General features: G+C 36.5%; 1 protein-coding gene across 1 annotated transcript in view; it reads left to right on the top strand.

Moving 5' to 3' along the window:
- Nucleotides 1-26,126, top strand: part of LOC140336042 (dynein axonemal heavy chain 11-like) — a 182,173-nt gene that overhangs the window by 149,049 nt on the left and 6,998 nt on the right. The window contains exons 61-66 of the mRNA XM_072419096.1: nucleotides 2,611-2,838; nucleotides 5,439-5,630; nucleotides 7,600-7,719; nucleotides 13,018-13,260; nucleotides 19,471-19,653; nucleotides 20,628-20,743. Coding sequence (XP_072275197.1) covers nucleotides 2,611-2,838; nucleotides 5,439-5,630; nucleotides 7,600-7,719; nucleotides 13,018-13,260; nucleotides 19,471-19,653; nucleotides 20,628-20,743 — 1,082 coding nt within the window. The remainder of the gene's footprint in view (nucleotides 1-2,610; nucleotides 2,839-5,438; nucleotides 5,631-7,599; nucleotides 7,720-13,017; nucleotides 13,261-19,470; nucleotides 19,654-20,627; nucleotides 20,744-26,126) is intronic.

The following is a 26,126-nucleotide window of genomic DNA, read 5'->3' as shown; positions in this document are numbered from 1 at the left end:
ACAAGGCCATATATTTTATTAGAGCTTGTTTGTTTATTATTATTATATATCCAGGATTTTTATAAGGTTGTATTTCTTACAGCTGTAACACTGCACATTTATAAACGTGTGATCTAATTTTGTACGATGGTAGTGTAAATGATCACTATATTCAAAAGTTACGTATGCCTTCTCACCTCCATTGCAGCCATATACGGTATATTTGAAAAGTGGCAATCATACAAATCAGGATGTTTGAAAGAAACTTCAGTAATATGGTTTTTCTTATGACCAATCTAGTGAACAATATGTAACAACAACAACAAAGTGGCAATCATGCTTTATAAATGTGCCAACACTTGTGAATAATCTGGTGGTACTAAGAATGAACTGGCAATCATTCACTGAAATGAATATTATGCCACCTTTATAAGTAACTCCCCTTATCTGCACCTTTTTTAGTGATGACATTCAAGTCCCCTCTACTAGTTCTTCTACTTTGCACTAAAAGGTGAAAAGAGAGATCACCACACAGTATGCAGTTCCTGATTCCAAGATTTATATGAAAAGTTTTTAGTTTAAAAATGATGAAAGATATAAAAGTACATTAAGGTTGTAGAAAAGGGGTAGGAAGGAATTTTAAATATGAAGGTATATATTTATATAAATTTATATATATATGATCAAGAACTCAAGAAGTGTTACTAGGAAAGCATGGGGAATGTAAATTGCATAGGATGACACCATGGTGGGGGATGACAGCATACACTTTGCAACATGTTTCTTTGTTCTAAGTTAGAGGACCCACAGGGGCCCTTATGTAGTGGCTAAGACAGAGCACTCTTTATCACCCAGTGAATGACAGTGACAAGCAATTAGGAGACATGTCTAAAGGGAAGTCAAGGATGCTTTTTTAAGACTACCCAAGCGATGCAGGGAAGATGCTGCCTCAGACCTCCTCCATTGGGCCTGATTTAGTAAACCTCTCCAAGGTTATAGAAGATACATTTCAGTGAACCTGGGTGATCCAGGAAATCTATAATGCATCTGGTCCAGGATTGAAATCATTTGCTAACAAATAGCAAATGACTTTTAAGAAATCCATTCCAGGTTTTGTTTCACAGATAAAAGTGTATCTTTTCCAACCTTGGAAAGCTTTAATAAATCAGCCCCATTTAGAGGGGGTACCATGATCTACCACATTAGACACCAACTCTAGTCATTCCACTGGAGACATAACCCCAAACTAGCAGGAGGGAAATTCAAAAGTAATATTGGAAAATATTTTACCAAAAGGTTAGTTTTTTTTTGGAATAAATGTCCAGCAAAGGTAATGAGTTAGTCAATAGTAGGTTAATTTAAACCTTTTTGGCAAACAAAAAATATGAACCACTTAGTCTTTTTCTGCTGGCACTCTCCTTAGTTTCTATGTTTTTTTTTCAATACATTTTTTATTAAAGAAAAATAGGTTCAACAAAAGAATTAAAAATAACAATAACCGGTGAAACAAGTTATCACAGTTATTCAGTACATTGAAGCCATGAAATTGTTTGTGCTGTCACTTTGGTTGATGATGATTCCTTTTGAAACTGTCACTACTTCCAACTACATATCTCCCCTCCTATTGTGTGGTAATTCCCCCAGCTCCTAGATTGTAAGCTCTTTGGGGCAGGGTCCTTCTCCCCTGTGTCACTGTCTGTATTCATCTGTCATTTGCAACCCCTATTTACAGCGCTGCGTAATATGTTGGCGCTATATAAATCCTGTTTATTATTATTATTCATAATAATAATAATTACCTCATCATGCAATTTCCCTATGAAGACTACTAGTGACCACACTGATTTACATTGCGCAAGCATGGTTCACCATTGTCACCATTAGGAAACCCATCCTGGGAACTGCCATGCAGCTGATGAACTGTATGTTGATATTAGGTGGCTACAAGGCGGCTGTAGAAGACCAGTAATACTGGTAACACCGACATCCAACAAGTTTTAAAAAAGGTGAAAATAATGTTGGGAAAATAAATGCCATTCAGATAGAGCCTACATCTACAATAGGATTTAGCTTTATTTGCTAATGTAAGTTTGTAACTATGCAAGCTGTCAAAACGTTGGGTTTCCTTGTTGGGTATTATACCAATACCAGTAAAGGGTAGGAACTTGTACCATGAGTGCTAAAAGAGATTACCTAACATGCATTCCTGATGTGGACAAAAATGTGCTTGCTTCTCAGGGAGTTGCATAGCCAGACATCAGGCCTTGTGGGTCAGAGGTAGGTTTAACACTGGGTGTGGGTAGGATGGCATTTCAAGTGAAACCTCAGTAAAGACTTCTTATAGGAAAGCTGCAGAACAGGTGCCCACTTAATAAAACCCTTATCCAACAGAAATCCTTGTTGCATGCAAAATGCAATGTGAGGACACTGCCAATAAATAGGAAAGTAAGGAAAGAATTAGTCACCCTTAAATTTATAGTCCAGGGTACAAAACCATAATCTGCAACTCCACCACACTTTAATATATGGAAGTATAAATTTTAATTTTCTATGTGGCTTTTTTTTAATTAAAAATAGGAGCAGTAATAATAGCAATAATATATGAGCTGATATGATGAAATCTGTTCACAGAATATTCACCTGGTAGCTAAATGGCTAAGTGTGTTAGAAAAATTATTGGAAAAATACAGCAATAAAAGCCACCCTGATTACCGTGTCTTTATGAGTGCGGAACCAGCACCAACACCGAAGGAGCACATCATCCCACAAGGTATCCTGGAAAATGCAATCAAAATTACCAACGAACCCGCAACTGGAATGCTGGCTAATTTACATGCTGCACTGGACAACTTTGATCAGGTCAGTGGCACTGACTGACTGTTTATTGTGAATTTAAACAATTTTCTATGGTTTAAAAAAAATAAATAATAAAACACAATCACCTTTATGTAGTAGGATTTTTAATAGTTGCAGTTGGCCAGTTCAAGTGACTTTTTTGACATATCTGCATGACAAGTATGTATTATCAGGGCTCTTTTACAAAGTGCTTTATTTCCTAATTTACTTATATAAAGTTTTTGTGTTTGACTTATGACTATTACTTATGATACAGTAGTAAAACATATATAAATATGGACCAAATTAAGTTTTCTTTTCCCAGTTTGCCATTTTATTAACTAATTGCAATCATTTTATATTAGGTTTCTGGTACAAATCATGCTGTTTTTTATGTTTTTTGGCAAATATAGTTATAGTTAATGATGCTGCAAAGAAAAAAAAGGAGGTCTGTCCCAGTGTTCTATATTATACACAAACAAGCCACATTGCCATGGCTGCAGAAGCATGCTTCAGCTTCCATATGTGCTGAAAAAGTTTGCCCCTTTAAAAACTGGACTGTGCCAATCCACTCACCATTGCAACAGCCTCAATTTGATATGAACAGCCATTGCAACCAAGAATCATATTTCCCTATAAAACAGAACAAAAGAGGTTATAACAAAAGATATAACCTTTTGTGTTGTGTTGACTGAAGAGAGGTAAGTAGAACACATTACTACCCAGTAATAGAAACATGGTCATTACTGTAAAAATGTTTGGAGACAACTGATTTTTGGAAAAACCATTTTATGACATTTTGTCATCAAAGGGTCTTTGCAATGTAGGCAGATTATAGCTACTGGAAAATCCTACCAGGGTGTTATACTTAGTTTCCTGAAAACATTGCAGCACTCAGTGCTTTTAGCCCTGATGCAAGCAGTGGGCTGACTCTTATGAGGAGCTATGCAAAAATCAAAATGCCTTGATGGTTGGATATCAGTTTGGACCGAGGGTTTAACTTAGGGATGTGTAAAGTTTGTCACTCAAAGGGTGTACTCGTCTCACAAGAAATGTAACCTTCATCAGTCACAAGGGGCCCCTATGGAAGTCCCAAGTCAGGTCAGCAAGAGTGCACTAAGTCAGTTCTGAACAGAGGCCCGCTGTTGGTTACATCCACCACTGGTCTGGACGACATGCAGAATGCCCTGGGATGTGATGCGGAGTCTCTGTTATACAAGAACAAAAATGTAATAAATAAAAGAGGTAGACTGGGAAAATTTAATCTAGAGAGGAAGGGCTCTATCTGACTTGCTGCACAAAGGCAAAGAAAATACAACATTTAGTAAGGCAATTACTAAGCTTATTTTTCCTTGTAGAATATAAACTTGAACTTTTGAATAATTCAAATGAGGTGCTACATAAACCTTTCTTAATGAAACAATAAACATGAAAAAACTGTTAATCAGTGTAAGATCCTCATTATTTGCTGATAATAAACAGTGTATGTGTTTAGATAATAATCATTAATTTTAGCAGTAATTATTTGTTAATAGAAAAGTGCAATCTGAACATAATAAAACCTATGTTTGTGTACAGGTGAATATGTGAGACAAGTTTTACTCCAACTTTCATCCTTAATAATCATGCTTTGCAGGTCAGGAAAAAGGTGATGCCAGAAAAGTGTACAAAAATTACTTTGGCTTTACCTAAATTTTATTGCTAGCACTAAATTGTATATTAGAGGAGCCTGAAACACCTCAGTGTCAGAAACCCTAGTTGTCACAGATTACAGGAGTGTCTTGTTGTGACACTGGCCATTTTTTTCCTATTTTTTTTCCTAATTTGTTACAGTAAAGGCACTTTGTGCTCTTTGAATTTTTATATGCAAAAATACTGTAAAAAATGATAAACACATATCCACTATCCAAATTCTTTGAAGCATGTCAGATCTCTTTTATATCTGTTCCATGCTTAGTGAGACAATACTGAGCAGGATAAGTTAGGTTGTATCTGCTATACAGCAAAGCATCACTGGACAGTATATTAAAATTTTCACATTCATGCGTCTGATCTGACTCTGGGATAATTTCATATATGTTTTTAAAAAAAGCATTTTGTTCAAAACAGTTCATCTGAATAAATGAGAGGTGTATCAATTGTATGCCAATAGTTTCTTGCAAATGATCACTTTTCTTTATTAGAAAATCAAATTGTAAAATAGAAATGCATTGTATTTCTGGTCTGTACAGTCTTGAATATCCTAGTATATTATATATAGAAAATTTCAGGAATGTAAGACTGTCTATATATGCAGCATTATTCTCTTCTGCTTAAAACTACTGGTTAAGAATTCAGTTGCAAACTACAGACTGCCCGTATTTTATTCCATAATTAAGGCATTTGACAGTAATACTGGTCATTACAATTAATACCTGAATCTTTGTTCCTGCGGATTGATTTCCACTTGGAATTTAAGTGCTGGTAAATTGTATCATTGATTTGCTTTTCTAGCATACAGATATCTCATGCAGTATACAGCAAGAGTAGCAATAGTTTATATTCAGACTGCATAAGATTGTTGGTAGGAATTGACAGATCATTGACAGGATTGTAAAAATGTCTCCTCTGCTGCTGTCTTGCAGAACATCCTTGACCAGTGTACACGAGAGCAAGAGTTTAAAAGCATTTTCTTCTCCTTGTGCTATTTTCATGCCTGTGTGGCTGAACGGCGTAAATTTGGTCCCCAGGGGTGGAATAGAAAATATCCCTTTAACATCGGAGACCTCACAATATCAGTGAATGTTCTTTACAACTATCTGGAAGCAAACTCACAGGTACAGCGTCTGACCTAGAAAAGTAATTTATTGTATTTGTGAATAGCCAAAAATAAGCATGGAAATGAGAACTTTATTTTATTTTTCTTCCATTTATTTTAACACTGTTGTACATAAATATAATTCTGTTTTATTACGAGTGTTAGAACAAAATGTATCTCTTTCTTTGTATGACAGATTAATTCTAGCATATTTAGTTTCCATATATGTGGTTATCTGTCCTCTAAAAAGAAGCATTCTGACCTGCAGCAGTTCATTAATCAGACAAAGGGGTTGAATTGCTACAGCAGTGGAGGTTAGTCACATAGCTAAGTGAATGTTCACTTTGTAAATATTTTATTTTGCAAAGTGAAAGACAGAAAACAGGTTGAACCTATGTTCACTCTGAACAGTCATGTAGAGCAAGAAAATAGAATTCTTGCTAGCATACCATTGGTTAAAGTGAACCCAGCTTTACCCTATTATCTTAGCTTAATGAACTTTACTAAGTGAACAGTCTCTGATCTATTAGAAAATCAACCTCTATATGTGTTTTTGTTCTAAGTTTGTCAGCTAGGACTTATACTGTAATATCTTTATATTTTCTCAGAGCCCAATTTTATCTATAACTGTAAATACTTGCTGTGTTACTGATGCCTGGTGCTGCTGAATATGCCAGGGCATAAATTACCAAAAAGTAAAAGCTTTTTCTACTTAGCTTTATAATGCTAGTTAGCACTGGGGTTTTTCTTTCTTTGTAATAGAGTTGCTTTTTTAAAGAACTGTGCTCAAACAAACATAGGGGTTCAGCGTGCCTGGGAATGTTAGCAGCCTGGCTATCATGCTGATTCTCTATCTTCAATGCTTTGGAGGGAATTGACCTAAAACTATTAGGTAGTTCTGCATTTCCAACTTTATCCTGACTTTACTGTTTGCATACTTGTTCACTGATGTCACAAGTTCAATATTTTTCCTTTGATAGGATTTATTTCAGGAAATAAATAAATGTTTCCAACTACATTCATCTTTGTATTGATTGTAACAACCAGAATAGAAAGCTAATTTATTTCACTACATTTACATAATGAATTATCTCATTGTGCACATAAAATATTGTCCTTTTTAAATCCTACTGTTGGACTGGCTATTTGGCCTAACATTTTTCAGTAACCTTAGTGAACATTCTCTGCCCCTTTAGTAAATTAGACCCATTAAGAGGAATGTACTACCGGTAATATTGTAGAGGCTGCTCACACAGCTCACATAGTGAATGTTTATTCCAGAAAGTGAAGTTATTGCTAACTGAATTCTACTTAATAAAGTAAAGCTGTGATGTAAATACACAAATTACTGAGTAGCAAAAATCAATTTTTGTGTCTTTAGGACATGGCTGGGTATTGAAAGTAAACACTAGTACTTTTTATTTACTGGCATGTACTTTGCAATGTAAAAAAGCCTTTGTTGGCTTAGTAAATTAACCCAACTGTCAGGAATCATTATATAAAAAATGGAGCTCTGGGCAAAAATAAAGCAAGGTTCCTAAAGCACAGCGTTCAGGACCCCTGCAAACCCTGCTATTCAGGTTACTGTGGCCTTGGAGAAGGTGGGAGCCTTAGACAACTGTTCACTTACCCCTACCCCTCTAACAGCGGCCCTGCCAGGTCCAGAGTTGTTTACATTTGGGTGATATGTCAGATTGCATTTTCAAACTGCGACTGTAACTGCCATGTTAATGGCGATATGGTACGATGTGCAGTATAATCCTTAATAAGTCCCATTGCTGATCTTTATAAATTGTGGCAATGACTTTTTTATCTTACCTGTTTGCATTTTGTTATGCTTGGTTATTATGTGTACTGCTTTAACCTAATTTGTCTGGCATCTTCACCAAACTGTGATCATCTTAAAAAAGAGCTCTGATAAAAAAAAAATAAACAAAAACAAAACAAGCATTTTTGGTCACGGTATAACAGTATTGATATACTTTCAGGTTCCCTGGGAAGATCTCCGCTACCTTTTTGGGGAAATAATGTATGGTGGGCACATCACAGATGACTGGGACCGAAGACTGTGCTGCACATACTTAGAGGAGTACATGCAGCCCAATCAGGTACCTCTGATTAAAATACAGGGTTAGAGCTCCCTCTTCTGGGCTTTATACTTTTTTTTTATACTTTTAAGGAATAACCTTTTTTCTCTATATAAAATAACCAGCTTTGTGGTAATCAAATGAACATGTATTAAGACTAAGAGCTCCATGCTGTAAATGTCATTTCAGTTTCCTCTAAAGATTATGTGGATCGCAGCATTAAAACCATGTATTTCACTAATATCTTATGTTTTGCCCTTAAACAACAAGACAGGAGCTTTTAACATATTGACAAAAACAAACAAAAACTGTTTTCACCATTGTGTTTACTTGTTTACGTCGACATAAGATGACATTTGGAAGCTCCAGCTCAGACAATTTATTATATAGAATGATTGTAGTTTAAACTTACACATGTATGCCAGTGATAAGCTACACAAATCGTTCTTGGCCATTTAATTTCCCTCTCCTAAAATTGGTTGAGAAGTATATGCAGAAGCTATAGATGATCCACACATATAATCAATTGACATTTTGGAAAAGATTATCTCTTGTCTATAGCCCCCTTTAGAATTGTGTCATTGTGCATGAGTGTGTTGTTGTGTGCATGTGTATTTTCTTTAAAATATTTGGCTCTATTTTTGTTACAGCAGTTATAAGGAATGGATAATAAAGCAAAAACAGCAAATAACTGGATACACATGCAGTATAAATATTGTCTTGATGTAAATGAAAGAAAATATTATATACATATACAGAACCAATTAATATATATTATTGGGATCTCTTTCTCTCTCTCTCTCGCTCTCTCTTTTTATATATATACATGTAATGTGTGTGTGTGTATGTGTTTTGATAATATCACATACTCTCACACTGTACAGATTTATGCGCATAATTGTGAATGTATTACAAATAGCAAAGTTTAATATTCCTGCTTTTGACTTGCTCAATAACCTTTTCAAAAAGTTTCATGCACCATTGTATGCTAAAATATAGGGAAATTTGTTTTTCTTTATAATGTATACTGACAATATTTCCAGTGTTCAATATAAAACAATATAAATGTTTGAGTAATGCTATCTAATGATCCTAAACAAACAGATATATAAACATTCATAGACAGATAGTAAGCACACAGGTCATAAAATGTTTTAGGAAAAGCTGCATCGTTAACTTTTTTTAATAACCTGCAGTCCAGCATTCCTTGAATGTAAGAATGTGACCTTGCTAAGATCCTCAGTTTGGGTTGCCACTGCTGTTCTAAAAAACATACAAATCTGACATTAAAGCTAAACACCAGGCTAACAACTAAATGTACATATATAACATATGTTTTATCAGCCAAAAGATTTCTGTCCACATAGTTCTGAGATTTGCACATTTGTTATTTGTCACATAACTTTCTGTCAAACAGCACATGTGAAGGGACCTGATCTTGCTCTGCTATAGTTTTTATTTCACTTGCAGGTCCCCTCCTCACCCCAACCATATAAAAGAACAGTAAAAGTAAAAGAAGCATGTCAGTCAGCATTTCTCACTGTCACTGTGCTACCTTCTCCTATCAGTAGGGTATTTGTGCTGAGGAGCACCTTAGTGGCTGTTTGTGCTGCTTCTTCTAACCCATTATGAACTTCGCTATGCAGTGGACTTAGGGACTAAAAACAAAGTCACACTCAGGTAGGTATTTGCACTGCTTGGCATTTACAACAAAGACATTTAGGTACATGTTGAATATTATATATAGTGGCATCAGTGAATTCATTTTATATCTTTCTGGGTTCAGCTTTAATTCCTTGAATCCTTATGTTGTGTGTCAGTTGTATGCCTGTACAGTGACAGTCATAAGCCATACAATAAAATGTATAGTAAAAACCCATCTACTACATGTTCAGAAACAATTTTTAGAAGCAATAAAAAAGGCAAAGTATTGGAGCTAGAATGCAAAAAATAAGGAAAACAGCTATGAAAGAAAACATAAAACTGATACTTCATCCCTAAATGATTGCTCACAAGAATTAAACTCTTCCAAAACAATATAAACCTCTATCGAAAGATTTTGAAAAGCAGACCATTTACAAATAATTCCATAAAACTACCCTTGCCTTTTCATTACTGGCCTGCTATCTCAGAGTATCAGACTTTACGAATTTATTGTAAAACGAGTACATTGAGCAGAGAGATGCTGAGAAGCTGAACTCTGTAAATAACTACGCCCATGTTGCAATTAAACTAAATGACAATCATATTGCTGGGACAATCAAAGCTCTATGTGGCATGTTTAATTGTAACGCAAACATATCCGTGATGGGACAAAAAACCATGGTGTGTTAACCTTCCTCATTATCGACACTTCCTGCTCAGTATTGTGTCAGCGACATCTCAGAGGGATAATCACACTGTACACATGCAATCATCGCGGGAGAGGAGATTTCCATTGAAATGAACATTGTCAGACTCATTTCACAATTGCAACAAAGACTCTGTAAACGGTGAAAAGCGTTTAAAGCTCACTGCAGAAGGGTAAGCGTAAATAGATAGGGGCTGGTATACTAAAGGAGTAATTCTCACTCTAGCCCCAATGTTCATTTCAAACACCCAATCAGGTTTTACAGAATTTTTTTTACCTCTAATCCCCTAATCTTGGTTGGGTATTTAAACTGAACATATCCTATGGTTAAAAAAAAGACACCTGTTCCAAGTGCTCATTATCGTATCTAGATTATTCATAATAATTTCATTAGTAGATCAACAACAAATCATATTCTCAGAATTATGTAAACAGCCTATTTAATTTATATACAGACATATCTGAATCAGGTGAGGTTGGTTCTTAATCATTTGGTCAGATGTGACAATAGATCTGACATATATAACACAGAATTACAAGCCAGCATAAAATGGGATTGATCATTTAAGAATGCAAACCTGGCTGATCTTCTCTTAAATGTAATAAGCATGTCTCAAATGTAATAAGCATTAGATTCTTATTCTCTGTGGCAGAATGTTAATGATTACTTCTCTGACCAGGTAAGACTTTATGTACCCTTGCCTTGAAACAGAAATTATTTATATGTCAATAGTTTAAAAAAATGGTTTATTGCTTATTGTACAATAGTAGTGGTTGAATGTGGAATTAAACACTGTAATTTTGGGTTGTATCTGTGCTTTAACCCAACTGGGACACAGTTTCAACAAGGAAATAGGGATCTGCATGTTTTACCTATGGCCATTCTTTTTGGATTTGTGTTGGACAACAGAACCCAAATATCATTTTTTTTAAAGGCAATGATCTGTTCTTCTGTTCAGTGTTCATCCAACACCCTTTTTTGATTGATAAATGAAAAGCACTGTAAAAGTCTGTCACATAGTTGTATTGTTTTGTGGGTCCCATTTATAATGGAGATCGGACATGTGCTTCTTACTATTCTCCAACTTGATACTCCACATTGTACTTGATGATGGGAAGTATATGTATGGCAAGCAAAGCTTGCTACTAGCAAATGTTTTCAGTCCTTGATCAGATTCTTTTCCAGGTTTGCTTTGGCCCCTAGCCTCACAGATGAAAGTGTATCCTCTCCAGTCTTGGAGAGCTTTAATAAATCAGGCCTAATGTATCAATGTGAACAACAATCATATGCATGAACAGGGACGACAAATACTGCAAGTAGGCTGCTTCCATTTATCAGACATGCTGGAGTGTTTCCTGTGAGTGTCCCCTAAATGTCCCCTTTCCAATAGGTGGGAGCAGTGTGGATGTTTGGAAATAAATATGGTACCTAACTCAGTACAATAGGCATAAATCCATTCTAAAAATGATTGTTCATGATTTATGCTGTTATCTTTACTGAAAGTAAATACATTCTAAATAACATTATTACAATATATAGGTCTAGGACACTTTAGTTGCTTGAAAAGTAAGAAAGATAATGTATATCCTAAAACATTTTCCCCATTCATATTCCCACCTCTGCCCTAGTTGATCAGACACTTCCTACTGTAGCACCAGGACAGGAAGTGAGGGGAAATTATTACCTGAAGACACAATGAATAATAACATACCAGCACATCTGTCAGTTTTTTTTGCTGTCTGTGTTAAAAGTGCAGAGTTATCCTCCAACTTTCTGTCCCAATGAACTTTTATTACTAAAAGAGCACAGACAACATCATAACTTCAAAGAAACTCTAATTATTGCCTACTCATACAAACATCACCTTTGCTTGAATTCTACTTCAACATATATCACTTTCTGTAAACTTTTTCTGTAAAATTCCCCCATCCATAATGTAATAGAGATAAAATCAGAAAGATGTGCCACAATCATATGAGCATGAGCATAAGGTAACAACTCTGCTCTTTTATATATGCAGTACATTAAGTGAGAGTAGCCATCCTAGAACATGTGAAAATAAATACAAAATATACATGAAAAATATAGCCACCATCTAAAGACTGGCAAACTGCAATATACTGCATTTTTGGTTTTGAGATTAGATATGCTTTAATGCAACAAGGAGCTTCAGGTGATGCAGGTGATGTAGTGCCATGATGTACAGATTCCTTTCTGTGTATCAGTAGTGAAAACATGAAAATGTTTGTAAATATAATCTTTGAAAAAGCTCTTGAAGCATAATTGCTTACACTATCAACAAAAGAACGCACAATACATACGTATAACCCGCTACCACCCCTGCAGCCGAACATCACTGTACTACAACAATTTTATCTCTTGATGAGATTTAGAGCGCCACATCAACTGGCCCCTTATGTTGCATGATATCATTCCAGCCTCATATTTTAAGCCTTAAAATACTTGACCCTTAGTATTATTCACGCTGTAAGTTAGTCAAACTTGCTGCACGGAGCAGTAGAAGCAGCATGCATTGAGCCAGACATTCTCTTGATCTCCTGGAACAATGACTGAAAAGAATTGCAGGGACAAGAGAATTAAGGACAGGGTTCCCGCTGGTGAAAGCGCAGGAAACCTGGATCTGTAGCCACCCGCCAAGAAGGATTATTTCTGTTTTCTGTCATATTCAAAGAAACTCTTTTATAGCACAAATCTAAGGGTCCCTAGTGCACGGGGACTGGGAGGAGGGGGGGAGGAGAAAAACAAAAAATAAAAATAAAAAAGGATTGCAAGAAACGGATGTGAAAGTACAAGGTTTCTGCCTTAGCAGCTTGGTTGATTTTTGTGAAATAATGTCATTGATGGTCATTTTGCTGAAACATTTAACAATATCCCAAAGAGATTCATTGTGAAATGTATTCCTTGACATGATGATTGCTTCCAATGTTCTTTCTTTTTTTTCCCCTAGTTTGATAGGAAGCTTGCCTTGGCACCTGGATTTGTGATACCCTCTAACCTTGATTATGAAGGCTACCATAGATACATTGATGAGATGTTGCCACCTGAGAGCCCCATCCATTACGGCCTCCACCCCAATGCAGAGATTGAATTCTTAACTGTGACTTCAGACAATCTTTTCCGCACCTTGTTAGAATTGCAGTCACGAGATTCTATAAGCAGGGAAGGAGCGCCTCAGACAGAGGAGGAAAAGGTTAGTCAGATGAAGCTTGTACATCATTGTATTCTTTGCGTATTCCCTGCGGTGCCAGGTTTCAGCGTACTTGATCTTTACATATGACATGATATTTTATTTCAGCTTACATCTGTAATATTTGTTGTGAAGACTATTTTCACTGCTATTAGGGTACTTCAGCTTATTCCTGTGCTGTGGTTATGCCTCAGTGCTGGCAAATGCAGGATAAAACAACCATTAAAGCTCGGGTTTATTCTGCTTATTGTTTTGTCTTTCCTGGTTCTTCTTTTTCTGCTCATCAACATGCTAATTATATTTTTTACATGCCATAATATAGACCAAGCAAAGGAATCAGAAAGCCTTTATGCCTCTCTGTGCATTGCAGGCACATTATGACCGCTGCTGAGGGGGGGCAAGCTGGGTGCTGAATATAGCTTCCTGAAAACAGAAAGATGTTGCACAGTCACCCAGTTAGTCAGAGTGAAAAAAAGACAAAAAGGACAAAAGTCCATTGAGTTCAACTACATATATGCACATTTAATCCAGAGGAAGGAAAACCCCACTTATAACACATGGTTCAATTTACCCTCCTTGATGCAATTGGACATTTCCTGGATTAACAGTCTCTGATGTGATTCTTTTTCATTATGGTGCCCAAAAGTGGGCTGCATATTCCAGATGAGGTCTCACCAATGCTTTCTACACCGGTAGGATTATTTCCCATTCTCTGCTGTCTATACCTCTTTTCATACAATAAAGTACTTTGCTAGATTAAGAAATTGTACCTTAGCATTGCATTCTAATATTAACTCTATTATCTACCTAAACCCTAGATCCTTCTCCATTTTTGACCCATATGCATTCCCTCTGGATAGTATGAAGCATGAATATTGTTAGCCCCCTAGTGCATAACTTTACATTTCTCAATAATATATGTCAATTACCACTTGGCTGCCAATTAAACAGTACATCCAGGTGTGCTTGTAGATTATAGACATCCCATATGGACTTCCATTATATAGTTTGGTGTCATCTGCAAACATGGAAATAGTGCTTTTTATTCCAAATTCTATATCACTGATATCAAACAAATCTAAATCATTATATATCAACAGTGGTCCCAACACTAAACCCTGGGGTACACAACTAATAAACTTAGACCATTTAGATTGTAAATCAATAATGACTACTCTCTGGATGTGGTATTTATGCCAGTTCTCTGTCCATTTACAGATTTAATTTTCTAAGCTTTTAGATCTTAATTATACCATTACCCATCTGTGAGGAAATGTGTCAAATGCTGCAAAGTGATATGCCCACATGAACCTCTATTAGAACTGAACTCTAGGATCTATTGGACAAAATGGGTTTTGGGTTTCACGAATCTATTGAAAGCCTTATACGACATTCCCACAGCCAGAATTTCTTTGGGGGGGTCATCTTTCTCCACTTATAGCTATTAGGAAAGGCATTCGACAAGGCTGTCCTCTCTCCCTTGCTGTTTGCTTTGGCCATAGCGCCACTTGCAAAAGCCGTCTGCTCTAGTAAGGGCATTAGGGGTATCTGATGTGGGGATATCAAACACAAATATGCCCTTTTCGCTGATGACATACTATTGTATGTTACATCCCCTCCTGTGTCGCTTCCTAATCTCTTCAAATTGCTGAATTTGTTTGCCAAAGTCTCGGGGTTAGGGGTTAATAGCTCCAAATCACAAGCGCTCAACGTTATTTTATCAGCAGAGCAGGTAGACCTAATCAAAGCCAACTTTGACTATCAATGGGGTGAAAAATCACTACAATACCTGGGAATCCAACTTACTCCAACATATCAAACGATTTATCAGACTAATTTTTTGTCTTTTTTATAAAGATTGCATCTGATTTACAGAGATGGTCCAAATCTCCACCCTCGTGGTTCATAAGGATAGGCACTGTAAAAATGAATGTGCTCCTGCAAATTATGAATCTCTTCCATACCCTCCCAATAACAATGCCTAGTCCAGTTTTAAATCAGCTTCAAGCCTAAATATTACATTTCACCAGGAGAGGGAAGAGGAGCAGGATTCAAAAAGCCAGCCTATACACAATACACTCTTATGGTGGTCTAGGGGTGCCTCTTCTCCATCAATATGCTAAAGCAGCCCATATAGTGCAAATTTCTATGTGTAATATACAAGGAGCCAAACCCCAAGGGGTTCAATTAGAAGCATTGGCCGCTCCAATGGCATCAATTGATTCTATATTGTGGTGCCCAAAAAGAGTTAGACCAGGAATAAGGCGTCCCACTTTAGCTTACTCTCTCTCGGTGTGGGACAAATTACGATCCCACCCCTAACTAACATCTCTGCACACTTCAATAACACCCCATGGGACAACCCTAAATTTTACGCGTAAAGATAGACATAGATTTAGATGGTGGATTGAAAAAGGTTTCCTACAATTACGAGATATAGAAGATGTAAGAGGAATGCTAAGTTTTCAATTTTTATGCAGTACAAGGGAGCTCCCGGGAAGCGAGTATTTCAGATATAGGCAGTTGAAATCATTTGTAAGTTCCAAACTCAGATCAGGTGTCCCTCCTTTCTGCTCTACATCACTCGAGAGCTTGTGCAGATCTATAGCAGTCACTAAGGCCAAATCTCTCTTATTTGTGCAGCCATAGTGGCTCCGGTCGCAAAACTCTGCTACATGCATGCGTGGGAAGTAGATCTGGGTAAGACTTGGGAGTTGGAGGAGTGAAGTGAGTTAGCGCATTCCGTGTCGAAAGTGTTCATCAATTCCGTGTTGGTTGAAGCAAATTACAAAGTTATCTTAAGCTGGTTTTTAGTCCCAGAGAAAATAGCCAAATACAAGCCCTCTTCTTCTCTCTTTTGTTTTGGAGGGTGTGGTGCAAGAGGTTTGATGGAGCACATATGGTGGTCTTGTCCCATAGCCCAAACCTTTTGGTCAGAAATGTTTAATCTTCTCTCCTCAATTACACAGATTGAGATTGAAAAATCACATGAAGCTGCTCTTTTTAATAGGCTGTACCAACAATTCCCCAAATATATAAAGAAATGGGCCAAACTTTTTCTGCTCGTGGCTCGTATTACATTGGCTAAAGCTTGGAATAAGTACACTATTTCTAGGGATCCCTTAACTTCAAAGTTGAATTGGATTATGGTCAATGACAAACTGTCTCACACTCTTAGTCACACTTTAGACAAATTTGATCCTATGACCCTGATTTACTTAAGTTCTCCAAGGCTGGAGAGAATACACTTTCATCAGTGAAGCTAGGTAATCCAGCAAACCTGGAATGGATTTCCTAAAAGTCATTAGCTCTTTGTTAGCAAATGTTTTCAATCCTGGACCAGATCCATCCCAGGTTTGCTGGATCACCCAGCTTCACTGATAAAAGTGTATTCTCTCCAGCCTTGGAGAACTTTTATAAATCAGAGCCTATATGAGAATCCTGGCTAACATACAATGGGTCCTAAATGGTTTTAGTTTTTTATTAACAGATTTTCTAGATATGTAATTCTCCGTTTCCCTTTTTTATTTCCCCTTCAATGTCCTTTCTGTTTTTTGATGTTATTATTTTCCTGTTTTTATTTCATTTTTGTTATAGTTTGTTGTCTAAAAACATTATATTTGTGTTCTATCCAATTGCCTGATAAGGGCAATTTCTATTATGCTTGTCTTGTTATGTGTGTTATTTTTTTGGTTGTTTTTGTTTACTCTTTTGGAAAGTTGTTAAAACTTCAATAAAAAGATTGAAATACAAAAAACTGAACTCTAGGCAACTTCCTTAAAGTACCCCAACGTCACAGAGATACTGATTGGAATTCTGGAGAGCAGTGCAGCTCTCTAACTTTTTTCGTACACTACACCCTAGCGAGGGTTTCCCCAGATCCCTCTCACCAATGAAACAACTTTACATTGGAGAGGGGGAGATCTGGCAGACATTATCACTACTTTATGCTCTTTTACAGACCCCACCCTTATCCTATTCTAACAGTTGTTTGGAAGTCACAGTGTGGAGGGAAATGGATCTAATCAATTTTAGCATAGAATAAGAGTATCTACATATGTAAAAGAAAAGTTAAAGCTAGCTTTTACCTTTAAATAAAAGAAGATTTCCATACAAATCGAAATCAATGGAACTGTAACCTCCCAAGCCTCCTTTCTGGAGGTTGTATGTTAGGGTCACTGCTCTGTGTGCGAGCAGCATTTTTGTGTACAGTGGACCCTGGCCAGTAACACTGTGCTTCTTCTTTTGCTGCCAATGGTTAAATGTAACAGTAGTGTAAGGAAGGAAAGGTAAGTATATGTAAGTTTGGTAGTGGACATTGAAAAAAAAAGCCTGTTGCTGTACCCTTCATGCTTTTTTGTCTTTGACGTGCACAAAATCTAATATGCACCAATATTCATCTTAACCTCTTTTCCTGGATGTATTTACAACACCAATTTTGTGTTATTAATGGGTTTTTTACAAGTGAAAGTTTAAATAGTGTACAGTTAGGCTCCATGCTCATTATTTCATTTTTATATTGCTATGTGGCCCATTCATTTTAATCTTGCTAGACACAGTACATATTCTCAATGTTTGTGGGACTTATTATCTGAAACTATGGACCATGCCTGCACATTGGCCATTATGAATATAAGATGTTTACCCACTTTTCTTGCTACATGCAAGTCTGTAAAGTCATCGGACTATCATTTATAACTACCCAAAATATAGCAGCAAGGCTTTAATGGCTGGAAATGAAATCTCCCAAAGGAAAACATCAACTCAGACCCTTACTTATCAAAGACAAGTCATTATAATGAAGAGTTTAATGAGCAGTATGGTTGTGATCTTAGGAAGGATGTCTTTTTTGTAGAAGAATTAATTAACCTGTTTACATGATTCTTTATGTTGTAAGTTTCTTTTTTGCAGAATCCACAGTCAGTGTGATAAATTTACTGTACTAAGCCTCCGTTTTATTGATATGTTTTTAACACCTTCAGATTTTAAGTCACTAAAGCACAGAAAAACTGCTGATTTACGAAATAAAAAGCTCATAGTTTTTACTAAGCCCACTGGGGAATTAAAGTGCTAGAATAAACTGATACGCATCCAGGTTTACTTCTCCCGTCCTCCCCAGAGTCCCAACCTCTTCTGTTCCTGCAGATGACCTCTACAGCTTCCACTCATTATAAGTAAGGCTGTTTAACAGAGCTTTCTATTCCATAGAAATTCAGTTGTCTGTATACAAACAAACAACGTATCACCGAAAAGAAAATCTGCATAGACACAGTTACCATATATACCTGCCCTTTTCCCTTAAACCAACCCTGCCACTAGGAAAAAATTGGAGACCCTGGTAAAAGAAGACAAATGGGAACTCTAGCTTTCATTCTTTCTTGGAGTTATAGTTACAGCTATTATATTCAATTCCTGCATGTGTTATGCCAGAGGTCCTCAACCCCCGGTCAGCGGCCCACTAGTAGGCCGTCTGACAGGTGGGCTGCAGCTCCGGCCACCCACCAGCGGGGTCAGAAGACGCACCGGCCAGAGCCACGGACCACGTGTCCCGGAGACATCCCAGGCTCAGGGGGGTGGGCAGGACGTCTCTGGACACAACCAAGGTCTGAGACTGTGATGGGAGAGTGGGTGGGTTATGACATCGTGACATCACTCGGAGGGGAGTTTCTTCCCCCTTGAGTGACACACAGCTCCTCGCTCAGGCACAGTCCAGAGTCCATGAGATTAGTGGTCTGTGACCTGCAAAAGTTTGGGGGCCACTGTGTTATACCATGTCCCTTGCTATACCCTGTGGTCTTTCCAGCCAATCCCTATGTCGCCACTGTACCTGAGCTAATATACTGCATTTTTTAGGGCTGCAATTTATTAATGGAGCAGTGTTATAACTTATTGGTGGTATACCTTATTGAGACAATATGGAGCTGCCCAAAGGGGGAATTATTGAATCTTTGGAAATAGACTACAGAACAGTTTTTGGTCAATGTGCACAAGTGAATTGTTCATCTTTTGCATCAGTTTCTGTAAATACTAAAATGGTTTCTTTAAATAGGCTTAAACAGAATTATCACAAAACAATATTAAAGAAGACAGATAAGAGATATGACAATTCATATTGATTTACATGTATAACTGTAATTTTATTAAACAATATATTAAATATTAAACAATATTCAACTACTAAATAGATATTCAACTACTAACATTTTTTTCCAGGTTAAGACATTTTTAGATGACATTCTAGATAAACTTCCCGAAGGGTACAATATGTCTGATATAACCTCAAAGACAACAGAGCGCTCTCCATATATACTTGTCTGTTTCCAGGAGTGTGAGAGGATGAACTTTCTACTTCATGAGATCAGACGTTCTCTAAAGGAACTGGATCTTGGCCTTAAGGTAATCCTAAATCTTACAAACATTAAGATTTGGCATGAATAATCTAAAATTCTGAAGGATTAAAAAGGATTTAATTTGCATGTAGATTAGTAAATGCAGTGTGTTTTCAATACATATGAAATCAATCAACCTAAAGTAAACAACTAAAAATAGTTCCAAGACACCTGCAACTTTGGCCAGTGACAGGTGGCTATACCTAGTGTTACCACTGCTTGCCCACTGCTAAAATCTCCGTTTTTAGCTCTCTCCTTTTCAAATTACCAGCATTTATGAACAAAGACAGAATGAGAGTCAGTGCTTGGGCCTTGTGATTGTCCTCTCATACTCTAAACACTGCATTGTGGGAAGAGAAGAGAATTGTGATATGCCAAGGCCTGCACTTGTATTTACAAATTCAATAAGGAAGGTGGGTACCAATTTTTTTATATGAAAGTGTAGTTATTCAATAAATGTTATTTGGGAAACAGCAACATAGCAAAAGTAATTATAAGCAAACAGGTAATACTTTGAATTCAATTTTACCACAAGTTTTTTTTTTTACACATTACCTGTTTGTGTTTCCTTTTTAAAAAACAGAGCTGTTGGCCCAATGTCAAAATTATTTCAGAGAAAGCAAGTCCAAGGGAGATTTGTTCATCAAAAGAAATGGCATTTACTTTATAATGTTCTACTGCGATTTCTTTCTGGGCTGAGAAATAATTATGCAGAAAAACACTTTTGATTTATGCACTCCTCCCAAACATACAAGACACTTTATCTGAAATGCTCTAGGTGTTGTTACCACTTAATATTCCTTTTAGTAAATGAGTTATGTGTCTGCTGAAAGCTGAGGGTTGTGCATTGTTCAAGCGTCAACTTTCGGCACCCTGTGTATTTCTGGGAAAAAGAAAGAACGCTCTTTACCATTTATCATGTCATCGAATCACAGTTGCTATCTGAAAAGCAAATAGCTTGTTCATGTTTTCTTTTGTTAGGGCGAGCTGGCAATCTCCTCTGAAATGGAGCAACTGCAGTCAGCTCTGTTTTTCGATACAGTCCCTGACACGTGGACGAAGCTGGCTTACCCATCAACCTACAGTCTGGCTCAGTGGTATGTTGGGACAACAGAGCCAAAGGGCTAATTCGGTGTAATAGAGCTGGGAGGTTTAAGGATGACAAATGCAAAAATTACCAATAAAGTAAAATAAAATTTAGGCATGTGTGTTTACTTAATAAGATGGTGTAAATTAAAGTAAAATAATGGCTGCTATGTAGTCTAGAGTAGAAGCAGGGTGCCTATTTAGTGCAGAACAAGATCTCTATGAAAAGTTATTTTACATTTCAAACAAAGTTTTAAGAAACCTTACTGCCTGTTTTTTTACTGTTTTACTTTTGCCATCACATGTATACTTACTTACAACATTTTTGGTATGGTGATCAGAGCATAAATTCCACTGTAAAAGAAAGAATAGCCTTTTACCAAAAATTACATTATAAAAATGGCAAACAAAAAAGTGGTGATCTGTTACCTGATCCCCACTTCTATATAAATGTCACTGCACATTGACAGAAATGCCTGTCATAAACAGGTTCCCTGTAAAGAGGGCAGAAATATTTGCAGCCAAAAGTTTCACCCATTACCTTGGATAATAAAAAAAATTTTGTATGAGCAGCAAATTTTGGTTATTCATCTTATTTAGGCCTCATAATTGCCTCAAGATAATTTTATAACTTTGGTGCTCATGTGATGTTCTTGCCTTAAAACATGTTTCCCTTGTGGAAAGGAGGTATTTCAAAGCCTTCCTTTAAAAGCAAGGTTAAGATGCTATCAGCAGACCATTCATTTCAACAACAGTATTCCCATTAGATTACATGTACATTGTTTTTACCTGTAAAATCTTCCCTTTTGTAGGCCTCCAAAAGGCTTATGTCTGCTGTTGAATGCCGCCATCTTGTTTTGTCAGCAATACCAAGAAATGTGAAAAGTTACATAAAAGTGAGTTTAGGAAGGAAAGGGGTAGAAGTGCTTGGCAAGCTCAGACAGTAATTACATACTCCCAGAAAAGAAAAATGATATGATGATGTCCAAGAAGGTAATGGGTTGTGTTAGATAATTACTTTGTGGAATAGTACAATTCGCTAGCAAGTAAGATTAGGGAAACATTGTAAGCAGTACTCCTAGTTATTGCCTTAAGGATAATTTACAGGGAGGAGGTCAGAAGACAAGGAAGAAGGTAAGCAGAGTTAGGCAGTGGTTCACAGACTTGGTATACTTGGAACGACATTGTCATTTACTGTCTCCTTACATTTTGTTACCAAGCACATCTGCCATGTGATTGTTTCCCTATTGACCATTTACTGCATGTGCAAGAGAAGTAAATGGCATGTTAGTGAACAGGGGTTACTGACATCAGGCTAAAACTAGAATGTGCTCTCCCAGTACTACAATAGAAATACCCCTGTATATAAAGCCTACAACCATACTTCATAAAAGGCATTTAACATTAAAGCTCAACTAAACCCAAAACTGAAAAAAGCAAATAATATTTGTACGAATGTATTCACCTTATTTCTAACAGTATAAAAGCAAAATGGTGGACTGGTTATCTGTTTTATGGAAAATGTGCTTGTACATTACATTTTCTCATATTTCTGAAAGCAGCCAGTCAAATGGTCAATTAAATGGGACCATTTGATACCCAAAAGGGAAATACCAATAGATGCTAGACTACATTTCCAAGAATCTCTACATTACAGAAGAAACAATGTGTCTATATGAAGAGGGCCAGGACTAGTAGTCACAGGAAGTAGATGGTGAACCAATGCCTGACCTCAGTCAGTTAACAGGACAAAAAAAAGACATGACAGGTCAGAGCTGTGTGGATAGGTGCCCAGCTACAGAAAAGCACATCTATACAATGAGTTTTTAAATTAAAGTAATAGTTTACTTAATGCTAATAATCAAGCTGACTGAAGGAAGAGAAGAAGAAAGAAGATATATTCATGCCCACGGTGGAGTATACATGGTTTAGTTCTGCTTTAAAGAAAATGCTTTGTCTGATTTTAGGATAGTAGGCCTTTAGGCTCTTTTTCTTTCATAATAAACACATAATTTCTCCTACATTTTCCTTTATCAATGAATCATCATCAAAGATTAGGACACAGCCTTGCTATTTAAAGCCATGGAATATGGTTCTCTATGGTAATAAAACATATCTTCTATATGGAGTATAAACAAAATGGTCAATTTGATGTCTAAAATACCTAAAATTGTAAAGAATAAATTTCATTTTTAAAGACCATAATATTAACATAGTCATGGTGGAGTCTGATGCACCTACAGTAGGAGGGTAATGAAAACTCAGTTACAGTCTCAATATCATCAAACAAGCTCAATGATACCCTAGCTGTATGAATGATTGCTTTTGTTTATTTAAAAAGATCATTAACAACAATTTGGCTTTTCCATCTTTTCATACACGTTTCGAGTTCAGTTCCACATTTTTTAGTGAAATTGATTCTAAATGAATACTGCATTTATTGCAGATAATAACTTTCAAATATCTAAAATTTATCTTGCTTTCTCATTGTTTGCACTGTGGTTTCAGACCATATTTTCAAAAGTGATTTATTGAATTCCGTACCCTAAAATGGAACTATCTGAAATTCACTAAAGATTATTTGTACTGTAATCATGTGGAAAATTATACTGATTTACACCAAGATCTCATGAAAATGAAAATGTGAGTGAAGACCCAAAATTTAACAGTGCCAATTTGTTGAAACATAAATGAAAAGCTGCATGTTTGTGAAACCTACAATACATTCTTCCTGTATGAGTTTGTCATATAATAAAGTTAAAATAAAATAGTTTATATAGCGGCTAAACTAGCATGGTCATCTGTCAAAAAACTTTTTAAGGACTATCAAAATGGTGTATTAGGTGTGACTAAAATCAGAAAAATTACAAACTAAAAATTGAATTAATGAAATGTCAACTCATTTCATTATGAAAAAAGAAAGTGTGCTTAATGAATTTAGAGAGTGGAAAAGAGATAGGTTGATAGTGTGGGAGGGTACCTAGCAGCTGCACTGGCATATTCCGCTCCTTTATACTATATATTAAATTCATTTTACAGGAGTTGTCGAAAAAGACGACTGCATGGGATTTCTTAGGGTGGGTTTCCTGGTAGTGCCAATAGTAAAACATGTATGCACAGCTACTAGAATTCCCCATTTTAGCACTTGACCGTGACCAGATGGCCATGTAGTTATGCAGCCTTACCTAAACATTTTGGCAAAAAACAGTCTCAATGCATGATTTTCAATGATTTCTGACTCACTTAAACGTGTCAAAATCTCTCCTCCTAACAGCAGCCAGAGTAGCAATCTCTTGCCACTGGCACACATGTAATACCCCATACAACATATTACCCAAATTGCTTAATGAGTCACAAAATTACATTTTGTAATGAGATTTGAAGCACCCTGTTGCCATTAAAAATAATAGGCATAATGGATAAAGCTATAATTCAACTGGCATCACTTCCAACCATACCCTTACCATCCAGTGGTTCCCCTGTCCCCCTGTTTATACCTCCTTTACTCCTGTCTAGCTCTTTTATCAAAACTTTGTTCTTCCTTTACCTGTTCTATACCTCCTGAGGGGTAGTTTATTGATAAAAACCATAGTTAGAATATGAGCAATCCATATATCCTCCACACAACTCCACACAAGAATAATAGGCTTCTCTTCTAAATTGACCTTGAACTGTGGTAATAGCATATGACTATGGTGGGACATTAGATTGTGAGCCTCTTTAGTGGATAGCTAGTGACATGACTAGCACTGCATAATTTGTCGTAATGTGTGGTCGCTATATAAATACTGGATATTTTTAATAATAACTTAATATCTCATCTATCTATCTATCTATCTATCTGACATTAAACAGTAAACCTGGTTATGCTGGTCAGTTCTATGCCTTTGCCCTGTGTTTTATTAATCAGGTGTAACTGCATATTTTCTACCTGTGGAACAAAAGTCACAAGGTGCAGGTGAGGAAGCGGCACTCCAAAGCTCTGCAGATCTGCTGGATCTTATCACAGATCAGACTTTGTACTTCAGCAGCTCCAAGCTGTGACCAGAACAATGAGGCCCTTTCTATTCCAATGCTTTGAAGTTTACGTGCAAAATGAATAAGTTATATTATTTTTACAAGATAAACACTGGGTTCCAAATCCCCAGCTTTATGAGTAGCTTTTTGTGTGTTTTATGTATTTGACCAGATATGAAAGGAGCCAAAATCAGAGATTTATGAAAACGTCAACATGGATTGAGTATAAGTGCAAGAACACAGCTTGGAGCAACATAGTCACAGGCTATAGATAAAAAGTTATGAAAGAATTCTGCAATTCACTAATTACCAATTTAACTGTGAAACAAGGATAAAAACAGCTTATCCTCAAACAATAAATAGTGTCATTTTTCATAAATTATATCATTATTCTGTATAGAACAGACAGGAAACATTATTACCTGCTTAGATTTTAGTAAAGAATGCATATTTGAAGAGGCACAATTATGGGGTGTAACAAAAGACTATAGGACCCCATAGAAAAATTCTGATGGGGATTGCTAATGGCTAATACTCTTTCTGTGGCACGTTATAGTACCAATTAATAATTGTAATTAAACATAATGTGCTGTGCATTTCTATGGGGAGGGGGGGAGGGGGTTAGTGAGGGGCACCCTGATGTGTCCACCTCCATAGGAAAATACAGAGCTCAATCCCGCTCAGTCATTCACTGATTTGCCATGACAAATTGATAAATGATGTTGGGGCCAACAATGCCAAATTTTCACCCATGCAGATCACAACCATCTACTGTGTGTACTTAGCCTAAGACTACCCTACACTATAGGACTACTCTATTACCTTTTAATTGCAGAACAAACATTGTTGTCATACTGTTAGAGCAAGTGAGGAAAAAATATTTCTTGACAAGATCAATGGGTAATAAAACTATGTTATACATGGTTACACTATGTTACGACACCTTATATGCTGACAGATTGTATTATATGTGTGGTAGGTAGGATCCTATTTAGGGATTCGTCTGGAAAGGACCTGTTAAATGAAAGAAAAAAAGAATTTGATCAAAAAAGAAAATGGTGGCAATAAACTTTAATAAAAATCCTAATTCTTCATTTATATATATAAACCTCAGTAGTTTTCTCAACAAAACCAAAGTTATTCTTTAATCTGGACCCACTCCAGGAGGAGTTTCTTGAGATTTGATCTGTTAGATGAGCAAAATGTAACAGTATCTATGTAGTGTTACAGCCTGACGGGCTTTCCTGAAGACATCAAAACTATTGTAATATCAAGCCACGATCTTCCCTACACTTTGACTTATTTCTCCCAGCAAGGTCTACATTTCTTGGAATTATTTAAGCATCATTCTTAGAATATGCAACATTGTGACATTTC

This window comes from Pyxicephalus adspersus, chromosome 7 (genome assembly GCF_032062135.1).
Source record: "Pyxicephalus adspersus chromosome 7, UCB_Pads_2.0, whole genome shotgun sequence".
In the NCBI taxonomy this organism is placed as follows: domain Eukaryota; kingdom Metazoa; phylum Chordata; class Amphibia; order Anura; family Pyxicephalidae; genus Pyxicephalus; species Pyxicephalus adspersus.
Note: the sequence above shows the minus strand (reverse complement) of the source record. Positions and strands in the feature narration are given on the sequence as shown.